A 21,597-nucleotide genomic window follows, 5' to 3' on the forward strand; every position below is an offset into this window, starting at 1 on the left:
CATAAGCCGGTCTATTTTTTCACACTAATGTTCCACAAACTTACTCAGCAATCGCTCTCTTCTTGAACCTCTTTTGATGCCACCTGAACAAGACCCGATAACCCATACAAGTTCAAGTGAATTAAATCAAACAACTCTAAATGAAGGTAGAAGCAGGATGGATAATTAACCAAATGGCTCTTCAGATATACCCAATAAGTGAAGAGAATACGACCATATACAACCAGATTTTTCCCATAGCAAGGAAGAAATTAAGTAATTAACCTAAAAATATTAGACATGGAGTCACCGATAATAAAATTAATAACACTTTTCTTTTATATACCCACACTGAAATTGTGCTCAGAATACAAATTACAGAAAAAACAGGATTACACTGATTATTAGAGAAGAACTTATAGATACATAAGAAAGGTTTACACTTATAGGGGGGTGTAATCCATTGGAGAAGCAACAAAAACCTGAGATTGAAGCATCATAATCAAAAAATCAGAATTAAGTCACTAAAACAAAAACCCGTCCCGAAAACATGACAATAAACAATCTCTAGAACTTATAATCAAAGATACTCGAAAATTAAAACTTTCTTGTTTCTTACCAAGTATGGTTTTATGAAGATGACTCCTCAAGATTGAAAACCCGAACCACACTGCAAAAAAGAGCCATACATTAAATAAAATTAATCAGCCAAATCAAACTAGGGGTTCTAATAAATATTTGGGTTTTAAGAGAACACTAACCTTATAATATCAAATAACTCCTCAACTGCAATTTTCTTTGTGATTCAAATCGTCCTCAACAGCGGTGTTAGGGTTTTTACTCGGGAGAGATCATATCTAAAGATTCAGAAATCTTTTAGTATAGAGAGAGTGAAAGGGAAGAGTGTTGGAATATATGCCATAGATGTTATCCACCGAGGTGGTTAGTTAGCATCACAGACTAAGTCTAGCTAGTGAATCCTCTATTCAAGTTAGATAACTTTAGTTTACCTAGTCAAGATAGTTTGTTATCATCTAGGGTTACTGTTTTATCCTATAATTCTATAAATAGGAATTATCATGTAAATGTAAATCATCTCTCTGAGTTCTAGAGATCTATAATACAATTCACCCTTATGGGTTTTATCAGTGGATGTAGGTCAGATGGACTGAACCACTTTAATCTTCTGTGTGTTCTCTATTTCCCTCTTACCATTCATATTTTATGTTGGTATCAGAGCGGGGAGATCCGCTCAAATGCTTCCGCTTTCTATATTTTTTTTGTTATCATATTGATTTTCTCATAGTTATGGACTTATGGGGTATCATCGATTCCGCATCTACTGGCATCTTTTTTTGTTTTAGTTTTGATGCTTACATGGTGCTTTCTCTACTATCCAGATTTCTTAGGGTTAGTATCTTAAATCACAAGTAAGTTCATAAAATCTGCTTTCCTTGTTATCAGAATGGGTATCAAGTAAAGAGGTGGTATAGTACTCACGTTTTGGCATAGAAGATTCGTGGGTTCTATAATCTTTATCATTATTGTACTGTACATCGCATCAACGTATGATTTTGAGTCTATGCAGTAATATCACTTTCAGTGATTGTCAATCTAAACGAGGTTTTATCTTGTTCTCAAAATTTGTTTGTTCATTCTCTCAAGAACATTCAAGTCAATTCTGAAAATATTTTCTATTTTCGAACTTCTTGCCATTTTTGGTAATCAAAATATTTGTGGAATGTATTCCATATCTTCGAAATCTATTATATTTCTAGTTTACTCAGTCAAAACCAGTAATTCCTGACTCTGAGTTGTCAAGCAGATTTTACTGACGGAAATTGATTTTATTTCCAAAATTGTTTTCGTATTCCAAATATTTGTTTCATGCGAAATTATGTCGTCATTTGTCTTCACTACAAATATTTCCCATATACGTGTGTATTTTCATGATCTATACACACCATAATTTTCGGGATCAGTTTTCTTTCACGAAAACTCTATTTCACGTTCATCTATAGCCGTGACTAATGGGAATCCATTAAGTCAGATGTGTTATGTTTGGTTATTTCTTAAATATTCTCTTTTCCTTCTTTTCTGAGAATTTATTTCCGAAAATATCTATACTTTTCGAGGATATCCTGCCAATATATGGTAGTCTCTTTTCCATAGTTTGGTAATCTATTTTGTACCAAGATTTTCTCTAGTTTTCTGATCTCATTTACAACAGTGTTTTTCATTCACGAAAACTCTCATACCCAGATGTACATCTGTGTTTCTCGGTCAATTCTTATACAAAACAATTTGATCGTTTCATCCAGCCAATATTTTCAACCCTGAGGGACAAGACTTTATGTGCTACGGTTGTGAAGATATATTTGCTGCTTCTGTACCTTTGTTCAAGTGTCAATGTCCGTGATTGGTGATCGAAGTTCAACCTACATAGTTTTGGGTTACAAAATTCTATTCCAGAGATTTTTCAAGTTGTACTCTTCCTTTATCTCTGAACTTCAATCCATCTTATACTTCAGTTTTCATGAGGTACTATGCTCTTCAGTACCTAACGGATCATATCATCTATTGGCATCCTTTTGTATTCTCTTGAGATCTGTGAATACAGAGAGAAACAAGATGTGTTAATATGCTATAAAAAAAAAAAAATTCTTTGCCATTATTCACGGCAAAACTTGGCTTAAATATCACGAACCTTTGGTTTCCTAATCATCAAATTATAATCTACTGATCATATTTTTATCAGGGATTCTTTTTATCAGTTTCAATCAATTTCTTTCGAACTTGAGTTCGAATCAATCCAACCCTATTGTAATGGGTACAATACAATCAACTTCTTGTATTATCTACTGATGATTGATATTTGGAAAGGATTTATATCTTTCCATTCTCCAAATATAATTTGGATGTTCAGATCTTCTATTTTCAGAGGGTATCAACATCTGGGTTTACCCATCTAAATCAAATTTTTCATCATCTTTATCAAGTTTCATCAAAGTTGCTTGTGCACGGGTCTCCCAGTTCTCAAACAATCAACAGGGAATACGTTGTGCGATAAAGATCCGTCTGCTTCCGCTTCTGTCGATGATGTTTTCTCGATCTCACCTAAATACTAGAAGAGTCTACATATTTAGATGAATTTTTCACCGTTTTTTTTTTCTTTCTTAGCATCATCATTTTTTTTTTCTATCACCAAGATCAATCGTTACTGCTTCCATTTCAATTTTATTTTCTTCGATGCAATATAATCACCCGTTGCATTTTTCTCTAAACCACTGTTTCAAGATCCATGTTTTCATATCAAGGGTTTCAATCATCTTTTCTGTTTTTATTTTCACACAAACATATTTGGGTTTTCTGTTTACATATTAGTCAAGTCCGCGAATATTCTTCGCATAACCCAAAATAAACCTATATCCATTTCAATTCTATCAATACCCATTTCAATATTAAGCTAGTTATTTGTCTGGTTTCTTTCTTCTCGGTGTTCAACGGCTCATATCGTGTTTGCTATCTTGTTATTGTGGTTCACTTTGGCGCATCTAGATTTTGTGTGTCTAATGCATCAGGGATAGATATATGTTCTTTTTACTTTTATGTCTCTTTAATATTTCTCATGGTATGGCTGTAAACAAAAAAAACAAAAATCCAGTTAGTTTAGGATTTGAATTAGCTGTTATTTTCCGTGTAAAGGGGAGATGCAAACAGTGGTACAAGTGCAGTACCATTTCGGGATTGATACTACAAGTCATCTACGTATTGATACTTCTGTTTTTCTTCTTTCAAGATCATATGGCGGGACTGAAGGCCTTGCTACAATGAACATTCAATATTGGTTTTATACAGCAGTATAGTAACGGGGTTTCTCAAGTTGACTATTATAATGGAGTTGAAGTTATATGGTTACAATCACACTGAAGACCGTTTTCCGCTACATCATCAGCTGTTGTTATTTTACTGGTTGTTCCCGTTTTTTTTTTTGCTTTTTGTGTTGCTGTTGCAGCGTTATGGTGTTCGCTGTCCAACAGAGTTCCTGCAATCATCTTTTGCCAAGTATTTGTTCCCTCAAGTACTAGTTCAGGTAATCAAGTTGCAGCGTTATGGTGTTTGCTGTCCAAGATAGTTCCAGCATTCATCTTTGCCAAGTAGTTATTGCCTCCGGTCCTAGTTCAAGTTGCACACTTCAAAAAAATTCCGTGTTCAACTTGAGGGGGGGTGTTGGAATATATGCCATAGATGTTATCCACCGAGGTGGTTAGTTAGCATCACAGACTAAGTCTAGCTAGTGAATCCTCTATTCAAGTTAGATAACTTTAGTTTACCTAGTCAAGATAGTTTGTTATCATCTAGGGTTACTGTTTTATCCTATAATTCTATAAATAGGAATTATCATGTAAATGTAAATCATCTCTCTGAGTTCTAGAGATCTCTAATACAATTCACCCTTATGGGTTTTATCAGTGGATGTAGGTCAGATGGACTGAACCACTTTAATCTTCTGTGTGTTCTCTATTTCCCTCTTACCATTCATATTTTATGAAAGAGATTCAGTGGTGGTGGTGGTGAGTGAAGGCGGCCGCAGAGCAGAGCTAGCTAGGTTTTTTTTGAGAAATAAAGAACAAGAAAGTGAAGTGAAGTCAGAATAAAATCTCTTTCGATAATAAAGGTTTGCCGACTCAGTTTTGTTCTGAATAGGTTGAATAACAAACTGACCGAGTCAGCTACAAAGTCTAGGCAGTCACACTAGTTTTTAGCACGCGGACAACTGGATTCAGTTGCAAATCGCAACAGAGTCAAATAGTTGCGAGTTTCGTAACTGTCTTAAGCTGTTGCGAACTTTTTTCAACTGAAATTAGAAACAGAAAATTCGAAGCTTAGCTGCTGTTGCGAATCTGAGTTGCTAAAATCCATTTTTGGTGTAGTGTTATATTGTATTGAATGTACAAAGATGAGATCAGAGATGAAGGACTCAGTCCTGTATATAGACAGGACAATGAGCACTAACTCATAGAATACATGTGACTTTAGACAGAAAATAAGAGCAAAACTAAATGACTAATCCGTACAAGTAAGACACGTCTGGAAAGAATAAAATCGTGACTATTAGATGAGTTAACAGCCCCCCTCAAACCGATGTCCGTACAAGAGGCATCAGTTTGGATTTCAAAATACTAAACTGAGACTTGGAGAGTCTCTTCATGAACAAATCTGCAATTTTTTGAGAGGTATGACCATAGGAAACTTTGATTAAACTAAACCTTATCAGATCACGAATCATATGGTAATCCACTTCACTACGTTTGGTGCGTGCAAGGAAAATGGGATTAGTTGTGAGACTACTAGCACCTTGATTATCACAAAATAACCTGCACGGCAGATGAAGATTAACTGAGATTTCTTCAAACAAATATGAAAGCCATAATATCTTTGTTGTTGCATTAGCAAGACCACGATATTCTGCCTCAGAGCGTGAAATAGTGAATTTCTTTTTAGATGACCAGGAAGCAAGACTGTCACCTACAAACATACAGTAACCAGAAGAAGATCTTCGAGTATCCAGACAACCTGCCCAATCATTCTCCCTGAAAGATTGCAATTTAGAACAATCACCAGCACTTAAAATAAGTCCTTGACCCAGAGAACTTTTATATATCTCAATATGTGTTTGGCAAGTTGAAGATGAATGTCAGTGGGGCACTGTAAAAATTGACGGACATAGTTAACATCATAACCAATGTCAAGTCTAGTAAGTGTTAAATACTGAAGCCCACCCACCATACTTCTAAAAGAAGTAGCATCAAATAATGGAGTGCCATCACAGATTGAAGCTCTATGACCTTGAGAAACTGGAGTCCTGCAAGGTTTGCATCCTAACATGTCATGTTTCTTCAAAAGTTCAAGAGAGTATTTATTTTGAGTGAGTAACAACTTCTTAGCTGTGGAATCAAAAGTAGCCTCAATACCCAAAAAATAATGCAAAAAGCCTAAGTCATTCATTGCAAACTCTGACTTGATAGAATTGATGAAGGAATGAAGTAAAGCATCAGAAGAACCACAGAGAATAACATCATCCACATAGACCAAGAGAATCAATCTGTCATCTCCTTTTTGATATAAGAACATAGAAGTATCACACAATGAGTTTCAGAAGCCAGAAGATAAGAGATATGAACTGAACTTCTCATACCAAGCCCTAGGTTCTTGTTTAAAACCATATAAGGATTTTTTGAGTAATAAAACATGATTGGGATGGTGAGTATCAACAAAGCCTGGAGGCTGCTCCATGTACACAGTTTCAGTTAAGTTTCCAAGTAAAAAGTCATTGCTTACATTAAGCTGTCTAATGGACCAATTTTGAGACAAAGCAAGACTAATTAAGAAAACATCTGATAATAATAGTTTTGACAACTGGACTAAAAGTTTCCTCAAAGTCAATTCCATCCACTTGATGATACCCTTTGGAAACTAGTCTATCCTTATGACTTTCAATAGTACCATCTGCATGAAGTTTGGTTTTTTAAACCCATTTACATCCAAGTACATTCATTGAGGGATGTTAAGGAACATGAATAAAAGTATCATTCTGATGAAGAGCTTCATACTCATTATGCATTGCCTTGATCCAAACTGGTTTCTTAATAGCCTCTTTAAAAGTTTTAGGATCAGAAATAGGTGTTTCTTTGCTTAGAAGAGCAACATGAACTGGATGCTTAAGAGCATGGTTTGCTACAAAATCTTTAGAAATAGGATTAGGTAGATGAATACCTGACTTGGACATGGTGTGCATCCTGGATGTGGAATAAGTATCATCACTGAAAGTAGAATCTTGTAAAGTTGATACAGAAGATGCAGTGGTTGACTCAAGTGATGAGAAAGCAGGCTTGCAAGAAACATTAGAAGCAGATAGTAAAGAAGTATTGTCTGAACAAGCTGACTGTAATGCAGTAGAAACTTCTGAAGTAACTTCAATAGTAGGTGATATAACAGCATCAGAAGAAGAAGGCATAACAGTAGAGATAGTGGTGATAGAAGGAAATTTGCTTTCATCAAAGACCACATTAGTGGTTACATAGATTTTGTGACTTTGTAGGTCCACGCATTTGTATCCTATATGGTGACTGTTATAGCCTAAAAAGACATATGCTGGGGATTTGGGACTAAGCTTATCCTTTCTATAGGGTACCAAGTTAGGATAACAAAGGCAACCAAATACCTTAAGCATATTATAATCTGGCACTGTATGATATAAGACTTCAAATGGAGATTTGTAGTTTAAAATTTTTGTGGGAAGTCTATTGATGAGAAAAACTGCAGCTAAGAATGAATCAAACCAAAAATATTTGGACATGGAAGGAGAAAAGGATAAAGTATTACCAACCTCTGTAATATTTCTATGCTTTCTCTCTGCAGAGCTATTTTTTTGATGAAGATAAGAACAAGATATTTTAAAGCAATTCCACAAGAATCAATGAACTCTCTAAAAAGTCCTTTTGTTAACTCAAGTGCTCCATCACATTGAAAGTATTTAATTTTTACATCCAAGAGATTTTCAACAAGAGACTTAAAAGTATTGAAACATTGAGTACTATATGATTTATTCTTCATAGGGTAAATCCAACTGAACTTAGTGCAATCATATACAAAGAGTATGTAGTACTTGAATCCTAAGTGAGATTGCACTGGAGCATGTCCCCATATGTCATAATAAACCAGTACAAAGGGAGAATGTGACACTGAATCAGTGGACTTAAAAGGAAGACACTTATTTTTACCCAATTGACATGATCCACAAACAAAAGTAAAAGACTTCTTAGAGAGTTTGATTGCATATGCAGCATCAAACTTTTGAAGAATGTCTGAAGCAGGATGACCCAATCTGGAGTGCCAAATAGTTGGAGAAGCAACTAGATATGAGAAAGACACATGATGAGGAGGTTGACAAGTGCTTATTGGATACAGACCATCATGTACTTTGCCTCTAGCTAGAATATGATTGTTCTTCAGTGACTTAATATCATAACCCCATGGATAAAAGATGAAAACACAATTATTATCTAATGTAAATTGAGCTACAAATAATAAGTTATGTTGAATATGAGGAACATAAAGAACCTTGTTAAGGTGGAAATTAGTATTTGAAGTATGTAATACAGAAGAGCCTTGCAAAGAAATATGGAGAAGCTTACCATCACCCACCATTACTTGATCCTGTCCAGAATAAGTAGAAGGTTGATTCAATATTGTGGAATTATTTGTCATGTGACTTGATGCTCCAGAGTCTGGAATCCAAACAGGACCAGAAGCACTATGTCCCCAATAACCTCCAGACTCAAAGGCAGTTATTTGTGGTTGAACATTATAATAAAATTCATTTGCAAACCATGGTGAGTAATCTGAACTGCTACCAGCATTCATATCAATACAAATAAAATCTCTTTGTGGAGGTGGACCACTATTCTTTGAAGGAATATACCTAAATCGACACATGCTAGCCAAATGACCTTGTTTAAGAAAAATTTGACAAGGAATAGTGTCTGGATCAAGATATTGTTTCTGAGTTGGATTGAACTAAGTCTTCTTAAAACCAGAAGAATGAGATGAAGATGAAACAAATTGAGATGAATTGGTATAATGAAATGAAGGAAAACCAGGAGGGATATTTGGTTTTTGAAAAGAAGAATTTGAATGAAAACTTTGCTTCTTGACATAGAAAGCTGAGTTTGTTGGATCAGAAACAATAGAAGAAAAAGAATCTGCTTCTTGTTCTTTTAGAAATTTCTCATGACTAATCAAGCGAGATCGTAATTCAGAGAAAGAAATAGGAGGTTCTCTATGTTGTACACCTACCATAAAATGGATATAATCTCTTCCTAAACCTTTGAGAGCATATATCACAACATCTGCATCAGGGACAGGTTTACCAATTTCTGATAGTGAATCAGATCCAGTTTTGAGTTGATGAAGGAAATCACTGATAGTTAAAGAACCTTTCTTAATAGAATGTAACTGAGATCGTAACATGGACTTTCTAGCAAATAATTGTTCAATGAAGAGTTTGGCAAGATGAAGCCATTTTTCTCTGGCAGAAACATTACCAAGAAGCTCGGAAGATAAAGATTTATCCACAGATGCATTTATACACGATCCAAAAAACTTATCAAACTGCAACCACTCAAGATAGTTAGGATTTGGGATTTGAGTATTGTTGATCATGACAACAGGTTGTTCTGGAGGAATCGATCCATCAACAAAGCCATAGATATTTGTACAAATCAAGATCGAAGCCATTTGATCTTTCCAAACAAGATAATTGGAATTATTAAGCTTTTTCAGAAACAAAATTTGCAATATTTAGAAACGAAATGCTAAATTTACTTTGAAAGATAAAAGGATTGTAAGTCGGTTGTTGAAATTGAAAAGGAAATTGTTGTTGTTGTTGAATGTGTGGTTGAGGTTGTGACTGATGATAAGAACATGATTTGAAGGCGGTTGTAGAGATCTATATTGTTGAGCAAACTTACGAAAGGATGATGTATAAGACGGTAATGTAATCGGTGTATGATGAAGAAAAGGTGGTGATCGGTGAGAACCAGTGGGTGAAGTTTGAGATATGGGAGAAGAACAAGGTAATTTAGAAGAAGATCGTGGTAGCGGAGGTGGTGGTTGAGTTGATGTAGATGGTTGAGAAGAGAACACCGGTGGTTGTGATGTAGTTGGAGAATAAAGAAGAAGGCATTCCAAATTGTGGTTGTTGATGGGAAACAGCGGAAGATGCTTGAGTTGTTTTTAAGAAAAAATTGCAGGTTTAATGGTGGAAAAAAAAAGGATCAGAGAGAAGTTGAAATTCTCTTTTGGTATCTGATACCATGTAAGATTTGTATTGTATTGATTGTACAAAGGTGAGATTAGAGATACAGGACTCGGTCCTTTATATAGACAGGACAATGACCATTAACTCACAGAATACATGTGACTCTAGACAGAAAATAAGAGCAACATTAAATGACTGATCCGTACCAAGACATGCTGGCAAGTATAGTATCGTGACCATTAGATGAGTTAACATATCCAAATGTTCCAACAAATACTTTCAGGAATGCATTTCCAAACGTCTTTTCTCAAATTAGAATTATCATACTTCGCCCGGTTCTTGAACAAATCGAGTAAGTTGTTAAAATATGGCAAAGATAAATCGGCCTGCGTGCAGGAAAAATATCTAAGAAAGCCAAGTACAACTAACTCCTGAAACAAGAAATCCAAGTACAAAATCCCGCATGATTGCTTTGAATCATGGTGAGGAAATTTTGTTTTGGTTTTCTCCGATGTCTCCAAAGTTTCATCTCCATATTATTGATAATAATCCACATCTTTTTACCCGCAGTGTTTATTCGCTTTTATTTCCATGATGACTATAAAGAAATTTATAATTGATGGACATATAGTGGCCTAATATTGTCTACAATACTAGGTAGAATATGAATGAACATCTACTACATTTCTTGTGTGGTTTTTGTCCATTCATTTTATGTGTAATATGTTCTCCTACTGTACATTTTAAACTCTAGATTTTTTTTTAACCAAGGAAAGAACTTGTATTAAACATGAGTACCTGATACATCACAATTTATATAGGGAATTAACAAAGGAGGTGGATGAAACCACCAATCCCCACATAGATTATGTTTATAAGCTTCCTTCGCTATTGCATCTGCAGCTTTATTACCAGACCTATACACAAAACTACAAGACCAACCAGGATTAATATTACATATGTTTACACATTTTCGCAACAGGGGCATACTCTGCCAGTGACAAAGAGAAGATTGTTGTTGAAGAAAAGAACAAATTCCCAGATTATCAGATTCAAAAATAACTCGAGACCAACCATTTGAATCTTCCAGTTGCATAGCCTCCCACATTTCCCAAGCTTCAGCCTGCTGAGCATTACTAACTTTTCTCAAGGCTCCCCTTCCCATGACATATGCCCCTGCAGAGTTCCAAATTATAATTCCAATACCAGCTAACAAAGAACTAGAATGATAAGAAGCATCGATATTAATTTTAATGTACTGCAAAGGAGGAGGTTCCCATTTATTATGTAAATGCTCATTATGAACATTAGGATGATTGTAGTTAGCAGGAGTGTTTCCTAGATGATGCTGGAAAATGTATGAAGTAACCTGATGGACTACAGAGTTATGGTTGGGAGTGGTATTGTTAAAAACAACACTACATCTAATCTTCCATATGAAATGCATGATGCACATAGCTAATTGAACAATCTTAGGGGACTTCTGGATGCTGATGATAGAGTCTTTGAGTTGCCAAGTCTGAATCCAGGATAAGAGAGAAGAGTGCTGCAAAATAAAGTGAAACCGCTGAGGTAAAAAATACTGCCATATTTCCCTAGAGAAAGGGCAATGAAGAAAAAGATGGTCCAGATCTTCTATTTGATAGTGGTTGCAAAGAACATATTGTAAATCAGCATTATGCACATGGGTGAAAATTCTTTCTTTGACTGAAACAGCATTGTGAATAGCTCTCCATAGGAAAAGCTGAAACTTGTAAGGCACTTTCAACTTCCATAAAGATAACCAAAAATGTTGAGATAAACCCATGGAGTTATCTGTTAGGATATCCTTATCACACAACATCCTATAAGTTGAGGCAGTAGTAAAAATACCAGTGGTTGTAAAGGGCCATATTAATTTATCCTCTTGATCTAACTGAATGGGAATGGTTAAAATGGAGTTCACCTGATCAGCTGTAAAAAGGAGACGAAGAAGCGACACATTCCACTGTTCAGTATCAGTATCTATAAGATCAGAAACAAACTGGTAGTTAGACATATCCAAATCACCCCAGTCCTGTAAAGCAGAATTCAGTGAAGGAATCCAGTTAAAAGTCCAAATGTTGATATGAGCTCCATTACCAACTTGCCATTTATCATGTTTCAACAAAATCTCAATCCCAATAGAGATACTTTGCCAAATCCAACTTGAATTTAAGTTAACCGGTGGAGGGAAAAAATGCAGGTCATGATGAGGAAAATGTTTACCTTTCAACAGCTTAGCCCATAAGGCATCTTGGTTATGTAACAATTGCCAAGCAAGTTTCGCAAGAAAAGCTAAGTTATAGTTGCATAGATTTTTAAGTCCTAAACCACCTAGCCTTTTAGGTAAACATACCTTTTTCCAAGAAATGTACTTTTGAGAACGTGGCTTGACATAACTGTTCCACCAATAGCTTCTCTGAATTCTTTCCATTTGATGAAGAGATGTTTCAGGGAGTTTGAAAACCTGCATCTGATACAGACCCATAGAGCTTAGAACATAATTAACCTGAGTAGTTCTTCCTGCTTGATTTACAATTTTTCTCTGCCAGCCCTGCAATCTGTTATTCATGTTATCAATAATACCCTGACAGTTCTTATGTCTAGATCTATGCAGCAGAAGAGGTATACCCAAGTATTTTTCGCCAAGGCCCATAACTTTCATACCAAGAATACCAGTAATATTAGACCTATGAGCATTAGAAGTGTGCTTGCCAAAAAATAAGGTTGATTTATGCATATTTATCACCTGACCTGAAGCTTGTCCAAATATATGAAGCAAGTGTTGAAGCTGCTGCATTTGAGTAGAATCAGCTTCAAAAAATAACAAACAATCATCCGCGAAAAACAGATGATTAATTACAGGGAAGTGCTGATTAATTCTAATCCCTGAAAGACAACCAGAGTCCACATTAAGCTGCAAGAGTCTAGAAAAAGCTTCCATGACTAAAAGAAATAAAAAAGGAGACAATGGGTCTCCTTGAAGAATACCCCGAGTCGGAGAAAAAGTTGAAGAAGGACTGCCATTGATAAGAATGGAAATATTTGAAATAGAAATACACTGCTCTATTAAACTAATCCAATCATTATGAAACCCAATTGCCGAAAGATGGATAGCAGAAAAGACCATTCCACCCTGTCGAAAGCTTTCGACATGTCTAATTTCAAACCAACCAAAGCCTTCTTAACCTTTTTACGTTCCATACTAAACAAAATCTCATGAGAAATAATAATATTGTCATGGATATGTCTTCCTGCAACAAAGGCAGTTTGAGTAGGGGAGATAATATCAGGAAGAAGGGGTTTAAGACGGTTGGCTAAAATTTTAGAGATAATTTTATAGCTAACATTGCACAGACTTATGGGTCTGAAATCAGCAGGAATTTTTGGGTTTGAAATTTTAGGGATTAAAACCTTATAAGTATGATTGATGGCTTTGAGCATATGTTTATGTGTGAAAAAATATTGCACCATGGAGAATACCTCCGTGCCAACAACATCCCAACAGTGTTGATAAAATCCATCTTGAAACCCATCGTTACCCGGAGAAGCCCAAGGTTTGATTTGAAAAACCACATCCTTTATTTCTTGAGCATGAGGCACCTGGATAAGACTGTTATTCTGTATTTCTGAAACACAAGGTTGAAAAAGCTGCAGAATCTCGTTATTAATCTGAGGCTTAGAAGAAATAGCAATATTCTTAAAATGGTTAGTAAATATAGCTTCAATATCACTTCTGCTATCAAAACAAATGCCCAAGGGACCCTGGATAGAATTGATAGTTGATCTTCTCCTATTGTAATTGACTATGGAATGAAAATAACAAGTGTTTCTATCTTCTTCAAGAAATTTATCACCTGCTTTTTGCATGAAGAACTCCTTTTGAATCGAAAGCCATTACTGCAAGGAAGAGCTTAGATGCTTAACTTGGGGATGAGAAGAAGGCTAATTGCAGTCATAGCAAAATTGTAGCTGCTTCTGAATATTTTGAAGGTTATTCTCAATGTTGCCAAAGGAAAGTCTTTTCCATATCTGCAGCTGAGTTCTGGTTAGTTTTAATTTACTGGAAAACTGAAACGAAGGAGACCCCGAAAAACGATGCTGCCAGCTGCGTGCAATAATATCAGTACATGAATCCATTTTAAACCAACACTTGTAGAGTTTAAAGGGAGAATGTTTTGTAGCAGAAGGAACTGTATGTAGCAGAATCGGGAAGTGATCCGAAGCAACAGGTACTAAATGTTGAAGATGTGCATTTGTGTAGTGGTTGATCCAGCGATTATTCACTAAAGCTCTATCTAGACGAGCAGAGACATGATCATCTCCACTACGATGATTTGACCAAGTTGTGTCAGCTCCTGAGTAACCTAAGTCAATGAGACCTAGTTGCTGAACAAAATTTCTAACATGTCTAGCATGATGAGGATGAGTGACACTAGAGCTATGTGTTTCAGATTCATGCATGGTGAAGTTTAAGTCACCAAGAAGAACCCAAGGAAGATCAACAAACAAATGCATATTAATAAGATACTGCCACTGGTTAGCATTTTCTGTATCATCATGAGCATCATACATGAAGGTTATCAAGAAATCCATATTATTATCATGAGTGTGGACAATAGCATGGATAGTTTTTGAGGTTGTATGCATGATTTCAATATCAATTCCATTTTTCCAGCCAAGAGAGATACCTCCAGAGAGACCCAAAGCGGGATGAAACCAGTAATGAGGATAATTAGTTCTATAAAGATAAAATCTCATATTATTAGACTGAGCTTTGGTTTCACACAAGAAAAAAATATCAGGGTCATTGTTGGTCAAGCAGAAATGAAGATAATCCCGGGTATGAGGGTTTCCTATACCTTGACAGTTCCAGGAAAGAATTTTCATGACGGCGATAATAGAGAAATTGAAAAAAAAAAAGACTACAAGAAAACAGTAAGAGAAAAAACAAAGCAAAATTGAAGAAAGAAGGATAAGTTTTGACAATCACCTGTTGCCATGCATCAGTGTGATTCTGTGCATTATAAGCAGAGGCTGCAGCAATGTCCCAAACATTATCCAATGGCTGAAGCAGTGGGATCATCATCAACAGAGACAGTATCATCCGCTTGAGAAGTAACCACCTTGTCTTCCAAATCAGTATCAGAAAGAAGCGGCTCAGAATTTATAACCAAAATAGGTGTACGACGATATCTTTTCTTAACACCACTAGTACTAGCACCATCACTAGTCATAGGATAAGAAGGTCTCAAGGCTGAAGAGGGTCGAGCTTGATTGTAATATGAAGAGGAAGCACCAGAACCTGGATCAGTGGCCGAGAAGATTGAAAGGCGCATACCATCAAAGGGTCTAGGCTGTTGTTCCATAAGTTGTCGTAGTCTATCCCGCCTCTGAGATCCATGTTGTAGGAAAAGTTGTGCTTCTTGCTCAGGATTCCTTTGAGGAGGTAAAATGGGCTCTACATAACCAAAACCCCTAACAATTTCTTCCATCTCATGACGGGTATGAGTCATATTTGCACAGTCAATCTCTTCATGATTGGGAACTTTACATTCAGGACAAAGACGATATGGCTGTTTCTCATAAAAAAAACCAATCCACCTAGTTACACCAGCAACATTAGCAGTAGTTATACCAGTAATAAGGGGAGTGTTAACATTTATGAGAACAAGAGCTCTATACTTAGAGGATGTAGGAGGGTTCACACCATCTGGTTCTATAACTCTAACTTCCCCAACAATATTACCAAATATTCGAAGAATATCAGCATAGGAGAATTCAGGTAAAAGATATTTATATTCTAACCAGAAAGGAGAAACCGTAAAATCCAGTAAATGGTAATCCATAGTGGGATTCCAATCCTTTAAAACAATCAAATGACCATCAAAGTTCCAAGCTCCACCAAATAAAATTGCATCTTTATCTTCTGAAATTTGAAACTTGATAACAAAAATATTTGGTTCTAAACCACACACCTGGACAAACCATTGATTGTGTCTTCGAAGCTGAGGCCAAATAAATTTAGCTGCACGTTCAGCATCCTGCCAAGACATAACCCTCGGAGCATAAAGCTTACCAGCAAGACTAAACTTCCAATCCCTAATTCCAGCTAAGATAGCAGTATTAGAATGCATAATCACTCTTAACCTAATCGGCTCTTCACTGATAGAAACACTTTCCATTTGGTGAGCAATATTATTCAAGGAAGGAAGAGCCATGAAGATAAAGAGAAAGATGAAGATAACAAAACAGAAGAGGGTATGAAGAAAGCAGAAGGTTGTGAGATTGGTTTTATAATCAAAACATGAAGGAGGTGGCAAGAGATAAAAGGGATAAGTATGGGGTAAAGTTTTAAGAAATTGGAAGAACATAAAAAGTTGCAGGAATCAAAGCTTCTAAAAGAATTGAGATAACATCAGAAGCAGAGATCAAAAAAGGTAGCAGCTCGTTAAATCCAAAACTATGATTCCCAAACAGATAGCGATGGAGAGACAAGATAAAGATGAAGAATCTACACACCACTGTTAGATAAGGCCAACTTTTGAAGACGCCAACTTTGATACTGCCAACCATTGAGAAACCCAGATAATTGATGGGACAATACTGCAACACCATGCGTGGCAACAGATAAAGGAGAAGCTTAATCTTCCATTAAAGGAGAAAAACAGATCAATTAGCACCAGAGGTCGACACGAAGAAAGGGGTAACAAGAAAAACAAAAGCTAGGGTAAGAAAAACATCGAGAATTTTACAATAAATTCTAAATCCAAAACAAGAAATCAAACAGAAGGATTCAGACAAGAAATTAAAGCTGATGATTGAACAAAATAAATACGGATCAGATCAAATTAAATGAACTCAGATTTGGGTTGACTAATTTTGACTTGGTGATTGACTTTTCGCCTCAGAGCGTAATGTAATCAAGTCGGTTCTATTTACTTTAACTGTTTAACACGGTGACCAAATTAATTGTGTTCTGTAAGAATCCGTATAATCAAAGTCCAGCAATAGGAGAAACGGTTTAGGGTTCGTAATCAGAGTTGTTCTAGCTCTCAGCCTCTTAGGTAGAGAATCTGTTTGACACCAAAAGAGACAAGAAGAAACAATAACTCTAGATTGTTGGTGCCTAACAGTTGTGTTGTTCAAACACTTTGAATGTCCTATCTTCTCTTTTTTAACTTTCTACTCGGACAAGATGCAACTGGCCGTAAATACTCCAGGCAAAAAGAGGCTGTTAGTAAAGTCCGTGTATGTTTTAAAGTTAGTTGGTCACGTACTGGGTATGTGAAAAACTTGGAACGGGCTTTCTTTTCACGTACTGGGTATGTGAAAAACTTGGAACGGGCTTTCTTTTCACACAATTAGGGATACGAAAATAATGGGAAAATTGGATTCAATTGTCAATGGCTCCTATCGGAAATAGATTGACTACGGATTCCATGAAAACCTCAATCTTTCGAATAGCCTGATCAATCATCAGTTCATCACATATTAATACTCAATTTCTTCGCAAATAAAACACAAGTTAGGAAACTAACGTTTCTTACTTCGATTTCAAGTTAAATATTATATGGTACTATTACACAAACAGAAAAATACGAGTTCAATATTGAAGTCCTTGAATCTTCACCTTCCGGATATAAGCAAACCCAAGAATACTTCCTAATACCTGCGGAAACCACGATCAACCAAACGACCTGAGGGGCATTGGAAGGCATGATGACCCCGGCCACCACAGTTACTACAGATCCCAATGGATACACAGTCACGACTGATGTGCCCTGGATGATTGCAGGTACGGCATATGATATCACGGAAAGGGCCTCCAACTCTTTCTCTCTCTGATGGCATATTTGACTTGGGGCACTGCCGAGCCAAGTGGCCTGACATGCTGCACACGTTGCAAACAGGGTCGTTGGAGCAATCACGAGCAAGGTGACCAGGCTTGCGACAGTTGTTGCATGCCTTATCGTTGTTGCAATCGGCAGCAAAGTGACCTGGTTCGAAGCAGTTGTTGCAAAGCCTTTGATCGTGAAGAGCTGCACCTGAAGCTGAACATTCCCGTGCTAGGTGCCCCACCTTGTTGCACAAATGGCAGATGGGATCATTGCTGCACTCGCTCGCAAGATGGCCATGTTCCTTGCAGTTCCAGCACATAGTTTTAGAGTTGCACTCTGCCGCAATATGCCTATCCAAAGTGATAAAACAGACCAACAACAATAGAGATCAGCGTTTTTCTTGAAGATACAAAAAACTGAGATAAACAAAACATCACAGGTTACCCTACAAAACTCCATAGATCTTTCTTTTAGGTTGACATGTTCCAATGAACTACTTAGAACATATGCCTACAAAGCATGAATAGTGGTTCTTAACTCTCTTGAGTTTTCTATACGTATAAAAAAATTCGAAAATCTCACTTGGGACTAAAATGCTCTGTTTCCACTTTACAGAGCTTATCTAAGCATTTTACGGTAGAAAATTACTGGCCCCTATATTACGTGATATAGATCATGCGTATGATTACAGCAAGATATCGAGATGCATAAGAATCTATTTGACACTTGTTCATGTCAAGTAATTTTAGCTATGAAGCTTGGCATATTACATCTTTATCACATCTTAGTAAGTTCTCCTTAGGCATCCACAAGTGCAACCACTTCCCCAAATTATTCCTTAATCTTTATTAAACTGATGCAGTATCCAGCCCCAATCCTGATTCAGTTTGTTAATAATTCTCACTTGTGTGAATATGTGACTTGAATCTTATGCAGTTTCTATTGAACATATGTTATTGCTGATGCATAAGGATGATTCCGTGGATGACTAAATCCTCATAAGTCCCCCAGTAGGCATCCAAAAGTGCAACCATTTCCAAATGCTCCTTAATCATGTATGGAACTGATGCCGTATGCAGATAGCAGACCCTATCTTAATTCATTCTGTTGTTAGGTCTCACTTTCCTGAATGTGTGACTTGCAACTTAAACATTTATAATATTATACAAATGTTATTGTTGATGCACAAGGATGAATTGACATCCACAAATGTAACCAGTTCCCAAATGCTCCTTACTAATTTATTAAACTAATGCAGCATGCAGAACAAATCCTAGCACAGTTTGTTGTTAGTTATCACTTGCCTGAATGTTCAACTTGCATCTTATACAGTCAGTGTTTAAAACAGCGAAAGCCTAAAGCGACGCGCTCACTTAGTAAAGTGTAAAGCGCAGTTAAAAAGCGCTAGTAAAGCGCTGCCCCGCAAAATAATTAAAAATACACTGCTTATCCCTCCAGTGATAATCTTGTGCCAAAACTTGCAGTCTAAATACACTGCTGGCTTTCCATTGAGAATTGGACCTTTCACTTCAGTTCCATATTTCCAAGCTGGATCAGTTTTCATAGGCTTTCTACCTTTGGCTTTGGTAGACATGATTGAAGAATAGAAGAAGAAGATGAAGAACAAAAGAAAGAAGACAAAGAGTCTGATGAATAGAAGATGATGATCACTAATGAGAAGAAAAGAGGGAAGAAGATGATGGTTCAGCGATCAGAAGAAAAGAGGAAAAAGAAGGGGCGATATAAGGAGAAGAAGAAACGTTTTCTTCTTGTAGAAGAGAAGTTTAAGAGATCTTTCAGTTTTTTTATTTATATAAAAGAATATAGGGCCTGTTATTTACTGGGCTATGCTTAAAAGCCCTATTTATTTATTTATTTTAATATTAACCAACTCTCAAAGCGCATTATGAAGCGCTTTGGAACTGGGGCGTTAAAAAGCGCGCCTCAGTGCGCGCCCCAAAACGCTTTTTAAAACACTGTATACAGTTTTTACTATACAAATGCTATTGCTGATACTAAGAATACTACTACCTCCGTTTCTAGAAAAGAGATACTATCACTTTTTTATTTTTAGGCCAAAATAAAAAAGTGATAGTATCTCTTTTCTAGAAACGGAGGGAGCATAACAATGTCGAACAAGTAAAATGGGATTTCTCATGCATGCAAAAACATAAAGAGTGGCGACACTATCTCTAAACTACGAGACATGAGGCTCTGATGTCCCTCTAATTGCTTGTAATAATGTTTGAGGCTGTGACTGGTAAAGTTTTCTCTAGTCATATCATAACAAATAAAAAGAAACAAGCATTGTCCTAAAAACCAAACAAATGCTAATTAGAGAATACGCTTACCCTGGAAGTCCACAATTGTTGCATACACCAATATTTGGACATTCTCTGGCATAATGACCGGGCCGCTTGCAGTTCTTGCACAGTGAATCAGGCCTGCTAAAAGAAGGTAAAAAACAAAATCAAAACCGCTAAGACCCCAAGATTTTGTAAGTAAAACGCCATGGAAAAGCAGATATCAGATAGAACTAATTCTTCAAATTTGAGCATACATTAAAACCTCTTACTTCAGCCTTAAGGATATCATACCAATACGTTTCTTAACCGGTCATTTATCAACCAGAGGGATTGGAACATGACAACCCTTCACCCACATTTCAATTTTATATCATGACAGACTTCGTTAATATTGCACAATAAACAAATTACAGAAGGCCAAGTATAGATTTTGTTCCTTCAGGACACCAATACCGCGATACCTCATGCTCAAAAGATTTCAACAGCATAACAGATTGGCGCGAAGAAGGAAGAAATAAGAAATCCGTGTTTTTCGACAATACCGTTGAATTTCATTTTGTGTTTTTAAGTGCCTACTCTAATGAGTAGGTATTGTGGTAGAAAATCATGTATATATGCAAGAAAAATAAAAGATGATGTGGTAAGTAGCAAAATTTTAACACCCTGGCACCTGAAACTACTTCGATGATCCCTTCGGTATGGTGCATCACGATAAGATGCTCGCTCCCTGTCCCTGGAACGCATAACTGGCCTTGATCTGTGAGGAGGAGGACTCCTGCTACCACCAGAACTCATATTGGAAATATTTCGAATAACGAAATCCCCAAAATATCAAAAACCACCACACCAACACCACCGCCAATCTGAATCACCACACCAAAAACCACCAACAGCTCTCCTCCTTCCTGCCACATCAATGCAAAACCAAAACCACCTCCGTAAGTCTTAAAATCCATCTCCACTCTCCAACATTCCCAATTCACAAAAACCCTAACACACCACATAATCAATGTTCAAAAAAACCCAAATTCATAATCTACCAAAACACCCACACACACCATCAACACATAACAACATCATCAAAACAACCTTCCATTCTTTAACTTAACCTTCATCATACATACTTCAAATTCCCCTTCCAAATTCATTAAACCCAAACCCAAAGACCCAGACATTGAATCTACAAAAAACAATCGGAACCCCTAATTTGAAACACACAACATGCATCTTAACTCATAAGAAATACAAACCCAACATTCTGGTGCTTAATTTATGTAAATTTCAACACCAATTCACATATCAGAACATAAAAATTTGTCAGGAGAAAATGGAAATTCACGAAGAAATTGATTATAACTCGAGAGAGAAAATATATGCTGAAAAGATAAAGATGGAAAGGGATAACAATTCACTCACCTTCTTAGGATTTGAAATTTAGAGCTCGACCACTTGTGAACACGATTGTGAACCCTAAATCTTGTAAGAGAATCGATGACGTTTTCCTAAGCGAACAGATAAAAAATAAAAACAGAACCCTAGATTGTAAAAACTGATTTTTGTCGATTTAATTGGATCAAGGAGTGAATGATTTTTCGTTGACCAAAATAGCCCTTTCAAAATACAAAAA

At 36.4% G+C, this 21,597-nt stretch overlaps 2 protein-coding genes across 3 annotated transcripts; both read right to left on the minus strand.

Annotated features, from left to right (window-relative positions):
- Positions 1 to 4,833: 4,833 nt before the first annotated feature.
- LOC113343500 (uncharacterized mitochondrial protein AtMg00810-like) lies at positions 4,834 to 5,988 on the minus strand. Its single transcript, XM_026587659.1, has 3 exons — positions 5,690 to 5,988; positions 5,358 to 5,573; positions 4,834 to 4,966 (listed from the first exon to the last, which is right to left on the minus strand). Exons 1-3 carry the CDS (start codon positions 5,986 to 5,988, stop codon positions 4,834 to 4,836), a joined length of 648 nt encoding a protein of 215 aa, XP_026443444.1.
- An 11,275-nt stretch (positions 5,989 to 17,263) lies between these two features.
- Positions 17,264 to 21,523, minus strand: LOC113343557 (cellular nucleic acid-binding protein-like). Of its 2 annotated transcripts, none has more exons than XM_026587713.1 (4): positions 21,387 to 21,523; positions 20,641 to 20,875; positions 20,016 to 20,108; positions 17,264 to 18,014 (listed from the first exon to the last, which is right to left on the minus strand). In XM_026587713.1, the coding sequence occupies exons 2-4, from the start codon at positions 20,763 to 20,765 to the stop codon at positions 17,489 to 17,491; spliced, it is 744 nt and encodes a 247-aa protein (XP_026443498.1). In that variant the 5' UTR covers positions 20,766 to 20,875; positions 21,387 to 21,523; the 3' UTR covers positions 17,264 to 17,488. The 2 variants fall into 2 exon arrangements, with proteins under 2 accessions (XP_026443498.1, XP_026443497.1); XM_026587712.1 differs by having other exon boundaries at positions 20,016 to 20,111.
- Between the last annotated feature and the right edge of the window lie 74 nt (positions 21,524 to 21,597).

The sequence above is a fragment of the Papaver somniferum genome, unplaced genomic scaffold (genome assembly GCF_003573695.1).
Source record: "Papaver somniferum cultivar HN1 unplaced genomic scaffold, ASM357369v1 unplaced-scaffold_6, whole genome shotgun sequence".
Lineage (NCBI taxonomy): Eukaryota > Viridiplantae > Streptophyta > Magnoliopsida > Ranunculales > Papaveraceae > Papaver > Papaver somniferum.

What these genes read in the sequence shown, in the direction of transcription:
- LOC113343500 (XM_026587659.1), bottom strand. Translation starts at nt 5,988, where the DNA reads ATGAATGACTTAGGCTTTTTGCATTATTTTTTGGGTATTGAGGCTACT. An exon ending in TATGTCCGTCAATTTTTACA is followed by an intron (nt 5,574 to 5,689) that starts GTGCCCCACTGA and finishes GCAATCTTTCAG; the next exon opens with GGAGAATGATTGGGCAGGTT. An exon ending in AATCTTCATCTGCCGTGCAG is followed by an intron (nt 4,967 to 5,357) that starts GTTATTTTGTGA and finishes GTCTATATACAG; the next exon opens with GACTGAGTCCTTCATCTCTG.
- LOC113343557 (XM_026587712.1), bottom strand. Translation starts at nt 20,765, where the DNA reads ATGAGTTCTGGTGGTAGCAGGAGTCCTCCTCCTCACAGATCAAGGCCA. An exon ending in GATCATCGAAGTAGTTTCAG is followed by an intron (nt 20,112 to 20,640) that starts GTGCCAGGGTGT and finishes ACCTTCTTTTAG; the next exon opens with CAGGCCTGATTCACTGTGCA. An exon ending in AACAATTGTGGACTTCCAGG is followed by an intron (nt 18,015 to 20,015) that starts GTAAGCGTATTC and finishes CACTTTGGATAG; the next exon opens with GCATATTGCGGCAGAGTGCA.